This window comes from Lethenteron reissneri, chromosome 50, assembly GCF_015708825.2.
Source record: "Lethenteron reissneri isolate LAM-NWPU_2019-01 chromosome 50, ASM1570882v1, whole genome shotgun sequence".
Lineage (NCBI taxonomy): Eukaryota > Metazoa > Chordata > Hyperoartia > Petromyzontiformes > Petromyzontidae > Lethenteron > Lethenteron reissneri.
In genome coordinates, this window is record NC_083828.1 from 3,043,399 (window position 1) to 3,066,641 (window position 23,243).

General features: G+C 46.7%; 1 protein-coding gene across 1 annotated transcript; it reads right to left on the bottom strand.

Moving 5' to 3' along the window:
- Positions 1 to 2,180: 2,180 nt before the first annotated feature.
- ZNF131 (zinc finger protein 131) lies at positions 2,181 to 14,819 on the bottom strand. Its single transcript, XM_061572632.1, has 9 exons — positions 14,389 to 14,819; positions 12,020 to 12,128; positions 11,233 to 11,334; positions 9,642 to 9,792; positions 7,897 to 8,152; positions 6,384 to 6,605; positions 4,797 to 4,986; positions 3,452 to 3,582; positions 2,181 to 2,768 (listed from the first exon to the last, which is right to left on the bottom strand). The coding sequence occupies exons 1-9, from the start codon at positions 14,413 to 14,415 to the stop codon at positions 2,181 to 2,183; spliced, it is 1,776 nt and encodes a 591-aa protein (XP_061428616.1). The 5' UTR covers positions 14,416 to 14,819.
- Positions 14,820 to 23,243: the final 8,424 nt, after the last annotated feature.

The window sequence follows — 23,243 nt, forward strand, 5'->3', positions numbered from 1 at the left end:
TGTTAAACACCAAATATGGCCAAACAAATTAAATTGTCGTGTGTGCATGCTTTCAATGCGCCATGGCCATAACAACTGTTAAAAGCCACGGTGGCATGCGCCCAATCAATGACGTTCAGGAATGAGAAAGAAAACTGGCAAGTTGAATTACCTTGATGTGCACCCCCCCACATCAATTATTGCTGTCCGTTCTGCGAGCCTGTTGTTGCGTGAGCGTGTGACTCGGCCGTGCCAGGGCACGGTGTACAGGGGGCCGAGGCATGTGCCGTTTCCTGGAGGGGTGGGATTGAGAACGCGGCAATGTTTCCCTCCGACTCGGCGTGAAACGTGGCGAGCTGAGTTACATCGGCGTGGGAGGTCTGCAAGTGCTCGCTCAGCGCTTGCGCGTCGACGGTGGTTTGCGTCGCCACGTATTGCGCATCCGTCGTAGGTATTTCCACGTACTGCGTTTCCATTGAGGGTATTTCCACGTACTCTGTGTCTGTGCTGGGTATTTGCACATACTGCGTTTCCGATGTGGGTATCTCTACATATTGTGTGCCTGGTATGTCCATGTGTCGTATATCCATCTCTTGTGCGTCCAAATGTTGTGTTCCTGATGTGACGATGTCCATAGACTGTGTGTCTGTTAAGTCCTCATGCTGTATAACCATGTGTTCTGCACCTTCTGTGTCAATATCGACATACTGGGCATCTTCCATAGGAATATTCACATGCTGTATGGTCATGTGTTGTGTGTCAGCAGTCGAGGTCTCCATGTGTTGTGTGCTAGGTATTAGTATGTACACATGTGTGTCTGGTGTCGAGGTGTCCATCTGCTGTATGTCAAGATGCTGTGCGTCTACCTGCTGTATATCCATGTGCTGCGAGTCTGATAATCCGATATCCATATGAGTGTACACCTGTTGCATGTCCAAATGTTGCGTATCCATGTGTTGTGCGTCTTGTATGGGTACGCCCATGTGTTGTGCTTCTGTGGTAGCCGTTTCTGGTGCAAACGTGCCCACGTGCGTGTCCACAAATAGCGTTTCTTGCGTGCCTCTCTCAATGTCCTGAGCATCTGACGTGTGCGTGTCTATAAGTTGCGTGTCGGCTGTCGGTGTTTCATCTGCATGCTGCACAGTCTCATATTGTACGTATGCCGTATGCATCTCCTCGGCATGCTCCACACTCACATATTGTGTGTGTTCTGGAGGTGTCTCCTCTGATTGCTGCACTGTCACATATTGTGTGTGTGCATTGGGTGCCTCCTCTGTTTGCTGCACAATCACATATTGTGTGTGTGCTGTGGGTGTCTCTTCTGTTTGCTCCACACTCACATATTGTGTGTGTGCATTGGATGTCTCCTCTGTTTGCTGCACCGTCACATATTGTGTGTGTGCTGTGGGTATCTCCTCTGTTTGCTCCACACTCACATATTGTGTGTGTGCTGTGGGTGTCTCTTCCGTTTGCTCCACACTCACATATTGTGTGTGTGCATTGGATGTCTCCTCTGTTTGCTCCACACTCACATATTGTGTGTGTGCAGTGGGTGTCTCTTCTGTTTGCTCCACACTCACATATTGTGTGTGTGCAGTGGGTGTCTCCTCTGTTTGCTGCACTGTCACATATTGTGTGTGCTGCAGTGGGTGTCTCCTCCGTTTGCTGCACAGTCACATATTGTGTGTGTGCAGTGGGTGTCTCCTCCGTTTGCTGCACAGTCACATATTGTGTGTGTTCAGTGGGTGCCTCTCCCGTTTGCTGCACAGTCACATATTGTGTGTGTGCAGTGGGTGTCTCCTCCGTTTGCTGCACAGTCACATATTGTGTGTGTGCAGTGGGTGCCTCTTCTGTTTGCTGCACGGTCACATATTGTGTGTGTGCAGTGGGTGTCTCCTCTGTTTGCTGCACTGTCACATATTGTGTGTGTGCAGTGGGTGCCTCTTCCGTTTGCTGCACCGTCACATATTGTGTGTGTGCAGTGGGTGTCTCCTCTGTTTGCTGCACAGTCACATATTGTGTGTGTGCAGTGGGTGTCTCCTCCGTTTGCTGCACAGTCACATATTGTGTGTGTGCAGTGGGTGTCTCCTCCGTTTGCTGCACAGTCACATATTGTGTGTGTTCAGTGGGTGTCTCTTCCGTTTGCTCCACACTCACATATTGTGCGTGTGCAGTGGGCATCTCCTCTGTTTGCTGCACAGTCACATATTGTGTGTGTGCAGTTGGTTGCTGCACTCATATTGTGTGTGTGCAGTGGGTGTCCCCCCCGTTTGCTGCACAGTCACATATTGTGTGTGTGCAGTGGGCGTCTCCTCCGTTTGCTGCACAGTCACATATTGTGTGTGTGCAGTGGGCGTCTCCTCCGTTTGCTGCACTGTCACATATTGTGTGTGTGCAGTGGGTGCCTCCTCTGTTTTCTGCACGGTCACATATTGTGTGTGTGCAGTGGATGTCTCCTCCGTTTTCTGCACGGTCACATATTGTGTGTGCGGTGTGGGTGTATCAATATGCTGTGTGTGCGATTCAGAAGTTTGCTCGTACTTCATGCCCGGTGTTTTTGTGTCTGCGTGCTGCAAGTCTGGCACTTGTATGTCCACCGTGATGATGTTGAGAGTGTGCAATTCGGTGGAGAGCAGACCTGTGTTGTGCACATCATCCATGTGTCGCTGCAGTTCGTCAGGCCGCGTGAACCAGTGGTCGCATGTTAGGCAGTGGTTCGGGCGTTCTCCCATGTGCTCCGTCAGGTGCTCTTTGAACTTCTCCCACTGCTGAAATGACCTCGTGCAAATCTGCTTAAACAAACACACACACAAAGAAAAATATCCCCCGTATAGCCTTAACAGACTGTTGGGGCAAGTGCTGTTAGCGAGCACCTATGAAGGCCGGCACGGCACTGGAGGGGGTGGGTGGCCAGCACCACGTCTGATCGCCTTTGTCTCCCCAGTGGCGATGTTGACACACCGCACCAGGTACTCATTTGAGGCTGAGTCGACCTAGGGGAGGCCCAGGAACCTGTTCAGATAATCGTCACTGGTGTTGGCCTTGAGCGGGAATCGAACTCGGGTCGCCGGGTTTGTAGTGCAGCGTGCTAACCGCTACACTACTGCTCCCCACAAACACACACACACATTCACCCACATCAGTTTCACATTCATTTAAGACTTTCCACAAATTATATACGTGTCATAAGAAGGCTCATGGAGCTGTAATTACTCAAGTTGGTTTTATCTTTCTTATGAAGCGAAGAATGATTTGAGGCATCTTTCAGTGATTTAGGTACTTCATATCGACGTAAAAATCATTGTGAAGAGGCCCGCTAATTTTGTTCGAGCAACGAGTCCCGGATATTTGATGGGTGTCCGCAGTTACACCATCCGGCCCAGTAGTTTCTCCCCGTTTTAACCCTGCCACCAATCAAGCTCGCGGTACGGCGCCCATCGCGGTGCCCGTTGCGCAGAGGGCATCTTCGCACCTGGCACTCGTACACCTTCCGACGGCCCTTCTTGGCACCAGAGGCCGAGGAGCAAGCCTGCAAGTGCGTCTTCAGAGTGCCCTTCCGGCCAAACTGCTTGGGGCAGTTTGGGCACTCGAACGGCTTCTCGCCTGCAGCCCCCGACACGGTGACAAAGAGACAACAGCTCGCGGATGAAACACTCCCAACACATTTTAGCACCTTCCAATTAGCATCGTTGGCCATGTACGGCACGAAAGAAGTTCAACACACGTACATTTAACTACGATATTCTTAACGAGTAGTTTCTTTTTTTGCGGCCAGTATGATTCATGATTGATTGCTGGGTTAGACCACGTAATGATCTGGCTGAATGTGTGGTCGAAGGAAACCTCCACCACCGGACAAAGTGAAACAAATTAAATTTCCATGTGTAACTAGTAAACCTGTTATTGTTTTAGCTCACTAAATAGAAGCATTTGTAATGGTACATATCTAGTTATTTCTTTTATTGTTTTGATGTCATGACGCAGATTTAAGAATCCGAGTCAAGTAAGATACTGATTCTGACTTCATCGATCTTATCCTGAAGATGCTTGACGCAGTTAAAAGCAAAACGTTGTAACTGATCGTTAAATCTGGTTGTGAGACTTGTTTTTCAACCTACGGTGAGTTGACACAATAATAATTGGCTCGTTTTCAAATGCTTATACGTGTGGTAATTTAGTTTTCTTGGGCTATGTTTCTTTAAAGGTGCATTTGAAAAATTCGATACTCCTACTGGTTCACTGAACGGCACTCATTAATTCCTCCGCCCATGTTGACGACTGGGTCGACCAGACCATCTCATCCACAATGTACGTGTGTATGTTGAACCTCTTTCAGCTCTCGTTCACACGTGTTTACCCACCACACTGTACGTCTTAAAAACTCTATTTCCGCTTCTTCCTTCTGGCACTGCTCCACTTTGGAATTCCCTCTCATCGTCACTTTTTTTCCCAAACTGCTTCCAATAACCTTGCTCAATTCAAGAAACCTCTTAACTCACAACTCTTCGAACTTTGATCGTGCCGTTTGTTGCTAGCCGCTTGACATGCATGGCATTTGGGCCTGATCAGCAACTGTGATCAAATAAAAAGCTAAACAGCTCCGCGGTTTCAACTTCAGTCTTCTTCGGCACGTCTCCTGTCCAACCTTTCTGGTCTTTTCCTAACTTCAGCCTAAACCAATAAACACAGCTAAAAACAGTTGGCATGCGTCCTGGTACGATTTAAACGATCAGCAACCGATACAAGAACAGGTCTCAACAGCACGCCAGCTCCCGTAACCGACGTGTCGTCCCGCAACTGCGTTAAGATGATCTCACCCGTGTGCTTTCTCAAATGCTCCTTGAAGTGCCCCTGATGGCGGAAGATCTTGTTGCAGTAGATGCAGGTGCGTATGATGTTGGAGTTTTGCGCGCCCGCGTCTCCGCTCGCCTCGTCCTCATCCTCTTTGTGGTGACACGCCACGTGCTGCTTCCACGCACGCTCGCGCGTGTACTTCTTACCGCAGTCCTGAGCAGGCGCGCGCACGCGCGGACACGGAAAACATCACACGCCATGCGAACGGGAGCTGTTTAGAATACTGTTTGTTCGCCATGGGGGAAAAAAAACTTGCAGCCCATCGCAAGCGCAACGTGAAGGCAGCAATCTGATCTCTTACTCTTTGGTTCTTTCGGTGTGCTTAATGAAGACACGTTTAATCAACTGCCTTACTACTTGCTCTTAGATTTGGATCACAAACATGGTCATTAAGAAAATGGAACAAAAACTTAAATGTGCACGAAAAATGATAGAAATGTGCACGCTTGGAAACAAATATAAAGAGGAACAAGTGAAACAATCACAGACGCACGGTAAAGACATTCTGTTAATAAACTTAATTCGGATTGATTCACGGGAATTGATGGAGTGGCAGCCACAGCAAGGAAACTACTCTTTGGTTCTTTCGGTAAAGTCACGTAGGTATAAAATAAAATAAATTAAATAAATTTTCTACCTAAGTGACTTTACCCAAAGAAGCAAAGAGTATGGATCTCTGCAGTCTCGAAAACTTTTAATCTAAATCTAACCTCTTATCAAGTCTAACACGTGAAGCTTGTTTTGAATTTCCCAACAGAATAGTAGTGATGATTTTTTATACAGCGCCTTTTATGCTGGGGCATCTCACGAGTGATTTACACGCGAGAAGGACAATGCAATCAACGCCCCCTACTTGCAGACTCAGGACCGCTTTCAGGCCAGGTGATGAGTCACCTCGCGCCGTGCAGGAACAGCTGCCACTGGGGGGGCACCCTTTCAAATTTTCGAGACGAAAATGCGACGTATGTCGCTGATTATACACTGGTCAACAAAAAAAAAATTTCTGGCCTGGACTTTTGCAGCTGTTTTAGACTAATTCCAGATTTGCTCTATCACATCTCATTTTTATGCTATCGGCATACCCCATTTTCATTGATTTTACCCGAAATTAACTCTGTCACTTATGATTGCAAGTTGTTGCGAGTCAGTGACTGCTTCAGTGTTAAAATATGGTGCTGTATTTTTAGGATAGTGTGTTTATAATATCATTTTATGTAGATATCCACATTTATTTAATATTTTTCTTCTGCAGTTTTTATTGAAAATGCAATATTTGATATGTGATAGACAAAAACTGATGCCAGATTTGGAATCAGCACCCCAAAATTACCTTAAAACCGTTGGAATACCTTATGCCAGAAAAAGTGTGTTGACCAGTGTTATACGTGTCAAGTGCTCCGAGATGCCCCCTCCCCCCCATTATCATCTTTCTCAGACGAGCCTGCACGCATTTTCAAGGCGAAGGAGTTTCTCAACGTATGCCGACGACGCTGGCATGGTGCACGCTGCGCGCGCGGTGAGAGGCACTCGGATCGTGTGCGTTGGCTCACCTTGCAGGTGAACTTGGGTCCCGCGTGAGTGCGCAGGTGCTCCCGGAAATGGTAGTACATGCGGAAGGAGCGGCTGCAGTACTTGCAGCAGAAGAGTCTCTCCTGAGGTGGTGGAGGTGGGGGGACTTCACTTGTGGAGCTCACTTCTACCTCCACTCCGCCCCTCTCCACTAGCGCTCCTTCCAGGCAATCCTCCGTCAGCTCCAGCTCCATGGCCGGACACTGGCACAAAAAAGGTGAGATACACAGAATCAGAATCTGCATTTATCCTGTAGGAATCCGATGAGCTATGAAGCTCTTTTTATTTCGGTTTACAGATGTCCAGTAGGTACACCTTAGGATGATTAATTATAATATTAATTTATTTATACTGCAGGAGGAATCCGTTGAGCTATAAAGCTCTTTTTCACAGATGTCCAGTAGGGGCGTGTGAGAAAGTTGCCACAACAAACAGTACAAAAACACGATAAAAGTGCCAAGTATAGGAACGGTAGCAAATCACAAAAATATATGTTTATTTTACTAGGTAAAGCGCACTGAGCTATTAGCTTATTTTTCAGAAGCGACTTGGCCACAAATGAAAACTCAATGAAGTGGCTTATCACGTGGAAATGTATAGCAGATAGGGTTGTTGTTGAAAAAACAGCATTAACTTAATAATGTTTATCAGAACTTCAACGGGATAAATCAATCACGGACTTAACTAATCGCAATAATGATTCATGTATGGCACAGCGGTAGTGCATTCGTACGCTTGCTGCAGAGGTTCTTGGTTTGAACCCTGCAAGCCGCCCTGGTTAATACTGCCAGGGTATTAAGTATAAAATAAGTGGTTTGCTTCTAAGTAGGCGTGAAAAAATTCCATGATACAACACTTGTGTTGCCGGCGTTATGGTCCAAATTAGAATTGTTTGACCTACAATTTAGATTTTGCAAAGCATCATGGCCCCTTACGCTGAAACTACTGCAGACTATGTGAAACAAAACAGGTGTTAAGATGTTAAAACACCAAACTGACACCTTTTACAAGGAATCATGTCTGCATTAACCACAATGCTTGTGGTCAGAATGCAAACCAAAAACACTGATAATATATGGATTGTCCTTGAAACTGATTGGTCCACAACCAGAGACAGCTTTCTTTTGAGCCTCGTCTAAAAAAATGGCACGAATACCAAATGTATAAACCATAATAAAGGTTTTTTGAGTTAGATTGTGACAATATAAATGTGTCGTAAAACCCACCACCATCCGACACACCCAATTAGTAATGTTTGTCATGTAAAAAAAAGTGCCAATTAGTTACTAGTTCAGCACACCGTTGTGTTGGAGAGTAAACCCACAATATTTACAATTCGAGTACTGCGACGTTTCGCCGGTGATCACAACAACCAGCTTCAAACAGCCGATCGGCCAGAGTTGTGGAGAATTCCTCCTAACGTACTAAACTAGTCACGATTATCAACCACTGGGTGTACTCGGCGAGGAGGCAAATGGATTAGCGAGTGCTCACCTGCGAATCCTCCCCCACCTGCTCCTGCTCATATTTGCTCGTGATGTCAGCGAGCAGAGCCAGGGCTGATCCACCCTCGCCCCCGCCGCCACCGACCCCCTCGGTCGCCTGCTTCGGAGTATTCCCTTGCTGCGGATTCTTGGCACTCTCTGGGTTGGGCAGCTCTGGCAGCGTTTCTGTCACGACCTTATGAGTGTCGAAGACTTTCCGGTGATCCGATGACTTTTTCGCACTCGTCTGCTTGGAAGTTTTCTGCCTGCAAGGCACAGCGGACGAGCGATGCAAGTCTGGCTCCTGTATACGTGTCACCCATGCTGTTAAGATATGAACCAACAAGATCCCTCAGATCCTCTGGTACTGGTGTTTTAGTCGTCTCAAAGGCCAGGACTAAGAACCTACGGGAGAAGCGGCTTTTAGTGTTTGCGGTCCTTGCCTGTGGAACAGCCTGCCAGGGGATCTGAGGACTTCAGAATCATTAAGCACTTTTAGAAATACATATAAAAACTAACTTTTTAAAACTAGCTTTGAATTCGAATTTTTCTTCATAAGTGACCTTCAATTTGTGCAAATTCACTGCTCCGATACTTTATTCTGCTTTCGGTCGCTGGGGTTGAAATAAATTGGAATTCGATACAATATCTGGAAAATCACTGAGAAATTTATATTTTACCATAATGTAGAAGCATAAATTAGACTTACCTTTTGTCTCAAGTGCTGAAGAAATAAATAAAGACACCAAATACACTTTGTTGCTGCGTATAATTAATTATTTATGAGATTCACTTTCAATAACATACTCTGATAATGTATGCATTATGTTTAGAACCGATTGGGACTGTCTCTGGTGTGGACCAATCAGTTTCAATGCATATATCATCAGAGTATGTTTTGTGTTTGCAATCTGAGCACAAGTATTGTGGTTAATGCAGACATGATTCCTTGTAAAAGGTTTCAGTTTGGTGTTTTAACATCTTAACACCTGTTTTGTTCCCAGAAAAAAAGGGGAAAAAACGATTACCATAGTCGGAATCAAGTCTAGAAGAATAACTGTGTCATCTTACCCAGGTCGTAAATAGGTGTCCTGACAACTATTTAACAATTATTTAATGTTGTATAGCATCATCCATGATAATTGCATCCCAGAATGCCATAGATTAATGTTATATAAGGGCTAATTCCTTTTTATAGGAACTACCAAGCAAATGAAAACTATTAAGATAAAAAAATCAAGTCAATATATGGCACCAAAACAAAAGCTACAAACAACAAAAAAGTTATCACCATGGCGAAATTATGTTGTTAAGTCGCATCCCACATACCCAACTTCTTACACGGGCCAGGAAACCTTTCAGGAGGAAACAGGGCAAGCACTTTACTTGTTTGCGCATATTCTTGGTCCTTTCGGTAAAGTCACGTAGAAGGGAAATAATAAAATAATATAAATATAAGTCAATATTTTATTACTTCCCTTCTACGTGACTTTACCGAAAGAACCAAGAATATGAATCCCTGCAGTCACGAAAGCTTTAAATCAAAATTTGTTTGCTCATGTTGGGTAGCGAAGGCTCATGGGACAGAAATTTGGCCAGATCATTGGGGCCTCACCCAAAAATATATTACGAATCATACTACTGTCTGTGAAAATCTACATGTTGAGTCACGGTTACGAACGCAGTTATTTTGTACGTATCTTTAACTTCTTTAGTACCCTACGTAGTCAACCGTGCTCATTTTGAAACCCATACCTGGCCGTGAGCGTCCGTATCGCCTCTTCCATCTGCAGGTACTTCGCTGCCTTCAGAACGTTGGCCAAGCTCGCTGGGTTCATGCCCTCAACAGCGAAACGCGCCGCGTACGTGAACTCCAACAGGTGGCGAAACGCCTCCACGCTTACGCCTGCACCCACGCGCGCATAACATCAAAGCGCAGAGTCGATACCACAATGTCCTCTCTCACTGCCGCAGTGCTTTTTTAGTTCTTGCTAAATGGAGTCAACCGTGCACTTTATCGCGCAAGCTATATAAAGACACATGAACGGTACACTGATTTTTTTTTACCGTACAGGCTACAGCTATATCACGTCACTTATTAATCGTTATTGTCATAATTCTTTCTGAATAACCAGTAACAGAATAACAAAATAGTTACCATTTCACCACACAAAGAGAAATGTCAAGCAATAAACAAAGCGAATTTGCCTTTTTAGTCGAGGTCGCTGGTTCAATTACATCTCCCTGTACATCATCACTAACCAAATTCGTAATTACTTTTTCGGGTTAGGCCACAACAATCTAGCCAAATGTTTATTGTGAAACCCTCCACCACCCGACACAGCCAAACAAATACAATCATCACGTTTACAAGCGTCATTCAGACACAATTGGTCAAACTTCCATGATTCTATCCTGAATTCCTGGTCTCTGACCTAAAGATTGCTCGACATAGTTTCAAGCGAAACTTCGTGTATAATTACCAAATATGACTTTGTGAATTGATCTCAAACTTACCGGAGAGAAGAAACAATCAAACTTGGTGCATTATACATTTCTACATTTGACAGTTACATTTTTTTGGCTAAGTCGGGTGAAGGAGGGTTTCACAACACAAACATATGTTTTTAAATGAATTAATAGATATTTGCATTATGCTCTATGACGTTACAATATATATCAGAACGCAGATCCCCCTATTGGCAGATGTCCCTGCACGCCACAAAAGTTGAGAACATTTGGCTTGGCGACAGGAATTAGTCTGCCAGTAGGGGGCGATAATTGCCGTGTGCAGTCCCAACCGAGCGATTTTCCAGCGTAGCTTTTCGAATTTGGAAAATTCGGACCTTGACACCAAGCACATGATGGCCGACCAATTTCCAATTATGTAAATGGTTCTTTAACATCCGCTCCGAGCGACGCAGACGGTGTGCAGTTAAATTTAGGTGAGTACAAACCGCAGTAATTACTTATCGCGGGCCTGCCAGATTCCAACAGCGGTACTTTTGCAACAAGCGGCAAACACGTGTTACTGCTGGGCCATATAAAAGTCGGTAAATGAAACTTAAACAAAGCGTACCTCCATAAGATCAGCACGCTGAATTAATCTACTTCGGTCGCACCTTGTGGAACAGGCAACGTTTTATGTGTTCCAATGGGTTTGGTTCATCTCCTCGTTAAATGAAGGATACAAAAGCCGATACATTCGGTTTAGGTCCGTGACTTGCACACTTATCCAGGAGCCTATTTGTTATCAAGGCTTTTGTATATGTTCGACATGATTGTAAATACTCAACGTCACCGCCCTACGTCAACTGTTACGTGGGTGTCATGGGCACATTCTCACCCTCAATCTCGACAAGTGGCTCGTTGTGGAAGTCCTGGAAGAACGTGTGGAAAAAGTTACTGCTTGCAGCCAGAACCGCTCTGTGAGCTCGAAACTGCTGCCCTGTACACACGCGCACACACACGTAGGAATGCAAATAGATAATTTTCAAGTGCACGTATATATACAACAAAGACCCCCGTATAGCCTTAACAGACTGTTGGGGCAAGTGCTGTTCGCGAGCACATATGAAGGCCAGCAGGGAACACGAGGGGGTGGGTGGCCAATACCATGCTCGACCGCCTTTGTCTTCCCAGTGGTGATGTTTACACACCGGTACTGAGCACTTATTTGAGGTTTAGTCGACCGAGGGGAGGCACATGACCTATTCAGATAATCATCACTGGTGTTGGCCATGAGTGGGAATCGAACTCGAGTCACCGGGTTTGTAGTGCAACACACTAACCGCTACACACACACACAGGCATATCGGCACAGTTAAATTTATGCAAGAATTAAGGTTATTTAACAACCAATAAACAGGTAACCATTTTTGAATCAATTACAGGTTCCAAAAGTCTGGATCCCACTCAAATTGAAGCCGACATAAATTCAAATGAAGACAGCCAGACATCAGACAGTCACGTGACCTCTCTGTTATCCGAATCGAAGCTGATGTCCCAGTTGGCCAACAGCGTAAGTTGTAATCAGATCCGTTCAGATTTTTTTTGGCAACGGGATTTTGACAATTAAAAAATGCTGTGGGACCCATTGCCAGGGAATGGTGATTGGGGAGTGCGAGTCTCACCAGACACAATGAGGGTGATGTCTGTGAAGTGTTCGTGCTGTCGCTGCTCGTTGAGTTTGTCCAGGATGTAGCGGAAGTGCGTGGGAACCTCATGCGCAGCCCACGCCATCTAAGGAACAATGGCCACGATTAACACGACACAAGCTGGAGAAACTTGAAACGGTAATGTGACAGTGATGTAACACGTGGGCTTTTTCAGCTGTTTCCTAAAACCCAGGAAGTCATCATTCTGGGTTCCTTCTGAATTCCTGGATTTTAGGGTTGGGCGACTATCCTGAAGATACTTCGTGTATTTTCAAGTGAAACATCATATCCAAATGATGTTTGAGAGAATTGTTCGACTTACCGGTGAGCCGAAAATAATTGGCGCGTTCAACGCCTGTACACATGACCATTTATTTGGCTGTTGGGTGGAGGATGATCTCGCGACAGAAATGTTGCCAAATCAAAAAATCTATAACAAGTCATTAAACAACGTTTTATTTGTTAAGCACGCAAATCGCATCTCAAAATTATATTGTAGAAATAGTGTCATGCATGGAGGCGCAGGAAACGACAGCAAGTCCTCGTTTAACACATTACATACGTTCCTAAAAAAGTGTCGTGTTAAGCGAAAACAATTTTCCAGTTAATAACTTAACAGATATAGTTTGGTGAGATGTGATGCACGCACACGCACGGTGAGATGGCGTACCGTATCATACAGTTCAGCCGCCAAGCTCAAGAAAGTGCAGGTAGTCCCCGACTTACGATGGTCTGACTTACGATATTTCGATCTTACGATGGCGATATGACAAAATAGTAAAATATTTTTCATTTCGCGCGGCAGGCAAACGCAGCAGCGTACGAGGTATGATACTGTACGTTGGGACGCTGCCGGAATGTACTGGACGCATATAGTTTATACAGTACGGTACTGTAAATTGCTCTGTTTTGCTAAATTATTACCATTATTTAAGACTCCTGGGGTAGGCTAGGCCATTTTCGACTTACGATATTTTCGACTTACGATGGGGTCGTCGTAACGCATCTCCATCGAAAGTCGGGGACTACCTGTAGAATGTCGTCGACCACTCAGTAACCGCGTTATAACGGTGCGTCTTACGCGTTATAACGATGGGCCTGATGTGTTATAACGGTACATGTTACGCGTTATAATGGTGCGCATGCTACATTGTCGCACCTACGACTGACACAGTTGGCTACGTACCGTGCAAAAGAAATTCAACATACATTGCGCAAAAAGTATTCCCCAAATGGAAGAACCGCGCTTTAGTGAAAATGCGTTATAGTGTGAACACGCGTTAAGCGAGGATTTACCGCACAGCCAAGTAGAAATAAAAGCAGCTATAGAACTTGTGGCCAACAATTTCCCAAACCTTGTAGTCTTCTAAAGGAAGGTTGGGCCATCTTCATTGTTTGTACATTTGGTGTGCCGGTTTTGCACAGGAGCCCTATGCCACTCCCCGTCCTCTTTGCCATGAGCCCCCCCACATTATTTTCCGCACGTACGGATTTTTATTTTCAGCGCATGTCGTACGGAAATTAAGGCGACACCTAATGTAACGTTCCTACAGGCACTTAAAACTTTAAATTCACGACTTCCGTCGTGATAACCGCGCCCATCGCGATAACGATTCGAACTCGGCAGGCAGGCCTGGTCATTACTGTGGGGGTATTAACCACAGAATGCTTGTCGCCATTTGCTTCAGTCCACGTTAAAGATTCCATGATGTAATTCGCAAACAGTAGGCCATTCGTCGTGGTGCAAATTTGCCACATTCGAAAAACGACACAGCAAATCGCTCATTTGGGGTTATAGAGCACTATTTCCCCCCTACTGGCAGATTCATGGCCGCTTGCAAGCCAGGTGCTGAGCCACCTTGTGACCCCAAAGGCAGCTGCCACAGTGGGTCCCCACATCGACCGTCTGAGATGAGACGCGATGGATTTGACTATCGCCACGAGCGTAAAAACACCCAGACTCCGTCGAGTGACTCCACAACCTTGTCGAACTTGGGGCAGAATTTGCAAAAATAAATTGCGGAAACATTCCTGCGGAGGGAGCTGGTAAGAACGTCGGGTTGCTCGGTCAATGGCCAAGGTCAACGGCGGCGTGGTGTATTCCGCAAATATGCCCGACTGTGAGGGCGGGCACAAGCCGGCGTGAGTAGGTTAAACGTTGAGTTTTATAAGGGCACCACGGGGTGACCAGCCCCTCCCCACCCAGCCCCACCCTCCCCACCCAGCCCCTCCCATTTTTGGATGCACGACGGACGGACACAATAATCCCCTGTGGGCTGGTGGAACCAGGTGGTTCCTACCAGTAAAATCTCTCCTCTCGTGACGCACCTAGTCTCTCTGCTCACCCATTTAGCACCCATGTGGTCTCCCATCTCGTCTTCTGACGTGCTTTTCCATCCAGGCACCCATGTAGTCACCCATGCAGTCACCCTTCTACCCACCCATGTAGTCACCCATGTAGTCACCCTCTATCCACCCATGTAGTCACCCTTCTACCCACCCATGTAGTCACCCCTCCAGTTACTCATGTAGTCACCCTTCTACCCACCCATGTAGTCACCCCTCTAGCCACCCATGTAGTCATCCCTTCCAGGCACCCATGCAGTTATTCCTCTAGCCAACTATGTAGTCACCCTCCAGCTACCCATGTAGTCACTCCTCTAGTCACCCCCCAGTCACCCATGTAGTCACTTATCTAGCCACCCCTCTAGTCACTCCTCTACCCACCCATGTAGTCGCCCACGGAGTCACCCATGTAGTCACCCCTCTAGTCACCCACGCAGTCACCCCTCCAGCCACCCACATAGTCACCCCCCTCCCCTCCAGCCACCCAGGTAGTCGCCCACGGAGTCACCCATGTAGTCACCAATGTAGTCACCCCTCTAGTCACCCACGCAGTCACCCCTCCAGCCACCCACGTAGTCACCCCCCCCTCCTCCCCCCCAGCCACCCAGGTAGTCGCCCACGGAGTCACCCATGTAGTCACCCATGTAGTCACCCCTCTAGTCACCCCCCCCCCAGTCACCCCTCCAGGCACCCACATAGTCACCCCCCCCCAGCGACCCACGTAGTCGCCCTCTCGCGTCTCCCCCTCGTGTCTCTGCGCGCGCCGCCTCGCACTCAACTGACGTCATCACGCCGCGCCGATTACCGCCGCGAGAGTCCGCGGCGCGCGCGGGGGGGTGGAGGGCCGCCTCCTTCCTTCCCTCCCGCCTCCTCCTCCTCCTCCTCACCGCTTCCTCGAGCGCGGGCGACGTGGAAAAGAGGCGCGCGCGGACGGAATGAGGTGAAGGACGACGAGGAGGGGAGAGCGAGGGACGCTAATAATGGAGGCCGCCGCGGTCCGTCTCTCTCGCGTCCCCTCTTTGCATTTCCTCGCGCGCTTGGGAGGCTTCGCGCGCCCGATTGGCCAGGCCGCGCGTCACGTGGCCGCCGCGGGCCAATCCGCGCGCGCGCTCGGCGGGCTCGGCGCTTATCCGCTCTAGGGAATGTGAAGCGGCGGCGCTCACATTCCCTAGCTTGGATAGAAGCGGCCGTTCACATTCCCTAGTGCACATAGGGTTAATGGGGGGCGGGGCGGAGGTGGGGGGTGCGCGGTCACGTGGGGGACCCGCCACGCGTGCTGATTGTGCCAGGCTAGGTGCACCTTTGAGGCCAGGGTCCTCATCTCAAGAGGCGCGTGGGGTAATTCATGAGTAACTTTGTGGGATGAACACAATTTATAAGGGACACGGGGTGACCAATAAGGTCTGAATTGGTCTGTGATAGGGTAGGGCACTGATACTGGTAGGAACCTCCTGGTTACACCAGCCCACAGGGGATTATTGTGTCCGTCCGTCCTGCATCCAAAAATGGGAGGGGTGGAGAGGGGAGGGTGGGTTGGGGCTGGGTGGGGAGGGGTTGGGTGGGAGGGGTGGTGCTGGGAGGGGTGGGGGGTGGGAGGGGTGGGGCTGGGTGGGGGGTGGGAGGGGTGGGGCTGGGTGGAGAGGGGCTGGGTGGGGAGGGAGGGGCTGGGTGGGGAGGGGCTGGTCACCCCGTGGTGCCCTTATAAAACTCAACGTTTCACCTACTCACGCCGGCTTGTGCCCGCCCTCACAGTCGGGTATATTTGCGGAATACACCACGCCGCCGTTGACCATGCAGGCCATTGACCGAGCAACCCAACGTTGCTACCAGCTCCCTCCGCAGGACAACGTGTTATTGGAGGCATTATACTGGTAGGAACGAAGTGGACCAGACCACCAATAGATTAATGTGTCCGTCCTGTCCGTCCGTGGGAGGGGTGGTGTTGAGGGTGGTGTTGGAAATGAAAGACTACGAGTCTTTAAATCTCACAGCGTTTCTTGTCAAAACAAACACTTTTAATTAACGTTACACTAGAATACAGTATTTTTTTCTTTAACTCCTCTATACCCGGTCGATATCTCTGTACCGGTACTAAGTATTATTCCTACCAGCCCACCCCGCAGGGTCCTGTTATTTCCGTCGGTAGAGACTCCGACCAAAACCACCACAAGTGCTTTCCACCTGAACCATCACGAAACAGATGCCACCCTTAACGTGTCCTTCTGTGGTAGCCGAGTGCGCCTTGATCCACACTGTGATAAGACAAAAACAAGAATCGCCCTGCTGCGGAACATTGCAGGAACCACTCTGGGGCATCTCAGCTGATGTGCTGATGTTTAATGTAAATACATATGAATGTTAAAACAAAACCTACCTGCATATCGAATAAACATGTACACCTATTGCCTTGTATTGAAAATGTGATTTAAATAGCGCAGCTTTTAGGCCCCGGAATGGTTTGAGGCGTTGCTGTGTATTAGTCAATACTATAGAGCAGCGGTCGGGAACCTATGGCTCGCGAGCCATATATGGCTCGCGAGCCATATATGGCTCTTCCGGTGACGGCATATGGCTCCCAGACAATTTTGAGTTGAAAAAAAATCAGTTTGGAACTGATTTTAAAATACTTGTGATATTGCTTAATAATAGTGTGTCATTTTAAAGTAAACAGAAATTAGTTTTGAAGATAAATTTCACGGGTCACGGGTCCCGTGACCAGAAGTCGCATTAAAAGTAAGACATATTTAATTTATTATACGTTAAAAATACTATATGGCTCTCAATGAAAGATATTTAGAAATATTTGGCTTTTATGGCTCTCCCAGTCAAAAAGGTTCCCGACCCCTGCTATAGAGTCAAATCTTGATTTAAAGCTTTCGTGACTGCAGGGATTCATATTCTTGGTTCTTAAAATAATCGTATTTTTTATATTACTATTATTTGATTATTTCCCTTCTACGTGACTTTACCGAAAGAACCAAGAATACTATAGAGTGAGTTTCCTACTCAATTGAGCGTTGAGCCACTTGTTGTATACTAACCCTTCTTCCAAAATTGAGATTAATAATATTTGATGATATTTTTATATATTATCTTTTTACTTGTTTTTTTTAATGAATGAAACACACCAAAGCGCAGCAAACTGCAAAACACCAGGTGTTGTTAAGTAATGAACTGGAGGAGGGCTAGGATGGCAGAATTTGCAACCTTGCTTCAAGGAAAGATAAGGCCTGATGAACGGGCACATGTCACCCGTGCAGGCGGCAGAGACAGTGGGAGTGTCAGCCAGACATAGTTAAGGCAAAAAGCCCAACCATCCTGCATGGTTTTAAAGTAACGTCAAAATTCGAAATTCAACAACAGAGTAGGCTAAAGTATCGATCCTCGCGCTCGCTCAAATTGGAGACCAGGCTGCGAGCTACATCAATGAACCATTGCCCATTTGCTAATCCAATACTGAATGTTAATATTACTGAAGTCAAAACGAATTCTATGACCTCAGCACATGGGCAAATAATAGGGCAGTGTCGACTCAAAGGCAATGGAAGAAAGCAGAGGCGCCTTTGTCTAAATCACAACCACAGAAAGCCAGGAATCATCACTGATTGTGTGTTTAGGGATTCCGAGCTAGTTGGAACACGTGCACAGGGGAGGGAGCTGATTTAAACAACCCTGCACGTCTGAACGTGAGGGGGCCTTTGACCTGAAATTAAGAATAACACTCCCAGAGCAGAAGGTTGGATGGCCACAGTGAGACGAGAATAAGAGTGGTGTATATCTCTCAAGGAGGCAGACCCAGCTGAACAACAAGGCTGCGGGGGTCACCAGAAGTTCGCGTTCGCCTAGTTAAGACAAAAAGCTCAATTATTCTGTATTGCTATTAAAGTAACGTTAAAGTCGGAATTTAACAACAGGGTAGGCTAAAGTTATTGATATTCACACCCACTCCAATTAAACCAGGCCACAAGTTACGCCTACTGAACCATCACCATCATTAGGTCAATATGAAATGTTATTTCCATACTTTAATACTTTCTATACAACTCGACCCGAAGCATATGACAATCAGAACCTTCCTAAGTCAAAATTGAATCGCACCCAGACAGGAGCGAATAGTCGATATAAGGTTGAAGAGGGAAGGAAATTAAGAGCACGGCGAACTGCAAACGTAAGCAAAAAGCCGGGAACGACACCAGCCCAGCAACAGCGAGTCGGGCTTCGACAGGCCATAAAGTAGAAATAATAACTCCCGGGGTCAGGGGACACAAGAAGAAGCAGGCAGACAAAAACCAGAACTGACTCCAAGGTTCAACCGCCCTCACCTACAAGGAGTGACGGAAATTAATGAGGCCTTGAGTTAACGGCGTCAGCTGGACGGCAACAACAACGGCGAGCAGAGATAGGGTGGGGCAAAGACTGCGGGGCTATGGAATGCAACTTCGTGTCAGTAAAGTCCTGACAAACAAGTTAAGTTAAAGACATCACAATACATAATATCGTACATAACATCAATGTTAACGCTATTCACCGTAAACTATATTCCGCTTATATAACCATGCAGACACCAAGGAATACGAATTCCTAGGATCAAGAAACTTACCCTTAACCTAAGATATCGGAAATAAATTAATAATAATAAGCATATGCATGAAAAGACAAAAGTAAAACTTATGGAAAAGCCAGGATAACGGGATGAATCACCACCAGGTCGAATATAAATACATAATAAAAAAAAAACGATGTAAACCCAGGGTCGGAGAGAAAGGGAGATCCCGGCCAGTCTTTGTATCCCCGCAGCGCGGGATAGGAGTGTGTATACGCTCGGGGAAACACCTCCACTTGAGTCAAGCACCACGATGGGAAACGACAGACCTTAGGTTACATACAGAATCATAACTGTGAAATAGTAAGGGACAAATGTTAACTTAAAACTTTTTAACCATTTCTTTGTGCGCCGGGTCGGAGAGAGTGTTGCCCCTCCCTCCAGGTTGTGCAACACGAACAAAGACGCCTATGAGACGATTTGTAACGTCTGTGTTTTGGGTTCATGAAGAAGGCCAGACAAGAGATAATATTGCACCCAGACAGAGAGACGACTTCGAGGCAATTTGTAACATCTGATTGTTTGCTCGTGGGTTTTATGGAGGGAGTGTGACAACGGAATATACCGTGGGTGATGCACACAAGGACATACGGACGTACGGACACACACATGGACACACCTGCCTACGGACAGATCCTGACACAGCAAAAATCGAAAGAAGCCCCGCCTTGTGGGCGGGATCCAGGGGGATTTTTCGGCATAAAGGAAAGGATCCTGAGCATTGGAAACTAGTGCGACCAGCGGGTCGACTCAGGAGCGAGTGCGACCAGCGGGTCGACTCAGGAGCGAGCTCGACCGGGAGGGTCGGCTCAGGAGCGAGCTGCGACCAGCGGGTCGGCTCGACTCATCTTTAGCTCGTCTGGGACTCAGCCGAGTTCGATCGGCTTACCAAAGCCAGCTCTCGGGGCTCGACTCAAGCGGCTCCCCATCTCCTCTGCAGGCGGGCAAGACCCGCTTGACAGCTCAACTCGGCCTGCGTGGGTCAACCTCTGCCGAGTCGGAGGTCTCTGCTGCCGCCGGAGTGGTGAGGGTCGCGGTTTGGCGACGAGGCTCCGTGCACACCCTGGTCGACGACCCGACACTGCACGCTGCGAGCGAGTTGTGGGCGCCACCTACCGACCGGGTTCCGAACTGCGACAGCGTATCAACGGGCATCCGAACCAGTTCACCACGGTGACAGGGGAGCGACTGATACGTATGACGCGCACCGCCCCCTCACCACACGACCACCAGGCGTCTGTTTGACATAAAGAATCGACTCCGAACACTGACTATTCAAGACAACTCTTACCACTCAAACACACTCGAACCCATAAGCCATCCGTGGCTGGGAAGGCATCACAACGAGACCGAGTGATGGCCATCCGTCGTTTATAAGAGTATTCGTAATTTTTATCTTTAATATTTAGTGGGCTGTACTCTTAATCGCATAAATTCCCAACAGATCCATCAATACGAACTGATTCTTGGCACCTCCTTCCGCCGAGCCACGCTCACGTGGGGAGTGGTGGCCCACCGGATCCTTATCAGGTGATCTGGTCCCCAATTAGTAAACTTGGTATAAGATAACGATCTTCGGAAAAGGAGCACCGTCGCAGGCCCTTACTCCGAGCCGTTCTGTTGTCAGATAACCTGCCGATGTATCTGTTGAGATTGATGCCTTTAAGAATAATAACTGTTTTTGATTGTGTTTTTTTTATCGCCGTATAATCTTTCAAGTATCTTTCAGTCATAATCGCCGCACGTACTCGCATCCTCTACAGAATATTCAACTGTCCCGTGACCCAAGGTGCTAACAACGTGATAAGGGTTGCGTATGATCAATAAGGAGTGCGGTACTGCGTGAACAATATTGAGTATAATCATTCATTAACGTTAAGGTTTTCTTAGCATAGTATTTGCATATTTTAACGACTCTCTCTCTCACTAACAACCATCGCGTTATGCGGGATCCATGTGCCGTTGTCAAAGTGAAATCAGACAATCGTTGATGATACTGTATTGATGCCGTGTTGACGTTCCGGGATTGAGAGTTCGCATACTATATCATAGTTAAGGTTGAATTAGTAATAAATTGATCAATACAGAAGTGGTTGTGTGATTCTTTCCTGAAATCTATGCATAAGATCTGCTTCTGCGTTGAGATCTGAACTTGGTGACCTTAATAAACACACTAACACATACTCAGTAAATGTTAAAGCGATAACGGGGTGAACCGGGGACCTAAAATATAACCACGAATACACACTCTGGGAATGTTAAAGCGAGAATGAGACGAACCTAGACAACGATGCCGAGTTAATCTAAGTTAATCTTGCATACTTACACCACACCTGCATAACTGCATACGATTAATTGCCTTATTCCGATCGATAACCCACCCTCGTCACCGAGGCGGGGTCTGGTTATCATAACGACTTGCATTATCATAATTACACCCACTCGCATAATTAATACGATTACCTCTCGAATTGGCATAATTAAAATGTGCATAATTACATAAATTAACATATTTCCGGATAATTACACATTTGGCCAAATTTCATTTAATTATTATTATTTTCACTGAATATTCATAACCCACATATACAACATAATAATTTCACCCACGCACGCATACAACATAACAAATTTTGATAACCAACATATACAACACACTGCTCATCTCCTATTCACAACCCTGAGCAAGAGGCGGAAATCCCAATCCAATGGCGTTTGAGAGACCACTGTTGTTGGCCTAAGGGGCCGTCCATAAATGACGTCACGCGATTTTGAACGATTTTTGACCCCCCCCCCCCCACCATCGTCACACGGCGTCACAAAAAGTCAGACCCCCCCCCTCAAATATGACGTCACAAAGCTCTGCCCCCCCCCCCCAAACAAAACATGCTTCAAATCGCTTTAAACTATTGTCATTGTAGTGCGTATTTAATGTGCCGCTGCACTCTGATGTTGTAGGAGAAAACATTTATTAAACAGTCTATTTAATTAAGCAGAACGTGTTGTCTATATTTATTTAAAGTTGTGCATTTTGATGCGACGTCACATTTCTCAAACCTCCCCCCCTCGTCACACATCGTCACAAATGTCTGACCCCCCCCCCACCCTAGGTGCGTGACGTCATTTATGGACGGCCCCTAATCATTACACACAAAGTGCTTGCCGTGGGTTCGATTCCGACCCTGACGCCTGCTGTATATTAGAGGATTCTAGATTTGAAGCTTTCGTGACTGCAAGGATTCATATTCTTAGGTATTTTCGGTAAAGTCACGTAGGTAAAAAAATTTAATTAATAAAAGGCAACACAAGCTTCCGTCTTCAGGTGGAACCGTCACAGCACGATACAGCAATCGTCGTGATTTTTATTTTATTTTTATTTTACTTTTATTAATTTTTTACCTACGTGACTTTACCGAAAAAACCTAAGAATATATATTAGAGGAGTCGCGTGGATTTTTCTCCGGGTCCTCCAGTTTTCCCCTCCACATTCAAAAACATGTGTTTCGAGTATTTGGCTGCTATACATTTCCACATGATAAGCCACTTGGTTGAGCTATCATTTGTGGCCAGGTCGCTTCTTTAAAAGTAAGTATATAGCTCAGTGGGCCTTACTTGGTAAAATAAAACATGGTTTAGTTTAGTTCATCATGTTGCGTTCTCACTGATAATTAGCTCCATTGGAACCTCCTTTGCCAGTAGCAAAATATGATAATTGTTGTTTTACCCTTTTATCTGGCAACAAAATTGACACCTTTTTTGTTACAATGAGTCATGTTTGCATTGACCACAATACCTGCGGTCGGAATGCAAACAAAAACACAATTCTGATAATGTATTAGAGTTGTGTTTTACAGGGAGGAACTATGTTTCATACTACCCACCAGGGATTTTTTGTCTGTCTGTCGTGCATAAATATATATATAATATAAACAGCTCTTTGATTGGTGGAGACCTACTGCTGGGTACGGGGAGGGGCCTAAGGGAAGGGGGGTTAGGGGAGGGGCCTAAGGATATAGGGGGGTGGTCAGGGGAGGGGGGGTCAGGGGAGGGGCCTCAGGGAGGGGGGGGGGGGTAAGGGGAGGTGTCTAAGCAAGGGGGAGGGGCCGATAGTTAAGGGGGCTGGCTACCTGGCTGGCTGCCTGGCTACCTCAAGTCAAGTTATCTTTTATACAGGTAGGAACAACAGGTTCCACACTGCCCACCAGGGATTATTTGTCTGTCGTGCATATTTGTCTGTCGTGCACGAATGCG

Bases quoted from the DNA above. Each gene is read 5' to 3' on its own strand.
- ZNF131 (XM_061572632.1), bottom strand. From the start codon at position 14,415: ATGGGAGACCACATGGGTGCTAAATGG. The intron at 11,335-12,019 runs GTGAGACTCGCA...GCGTGTGTACAG, and splicing joins CATCACCCTCATTGTGTCTG to GGCAGCAGTTTCGAGCTCAC. The intron at 6,606-7,896 runs GTGAGCACTCGC...TTTTTGTGCCAG, and splicing joins AGGTGGGGGAGGATTCGCAG to TGTCCGGCCATGGAGCTGGA.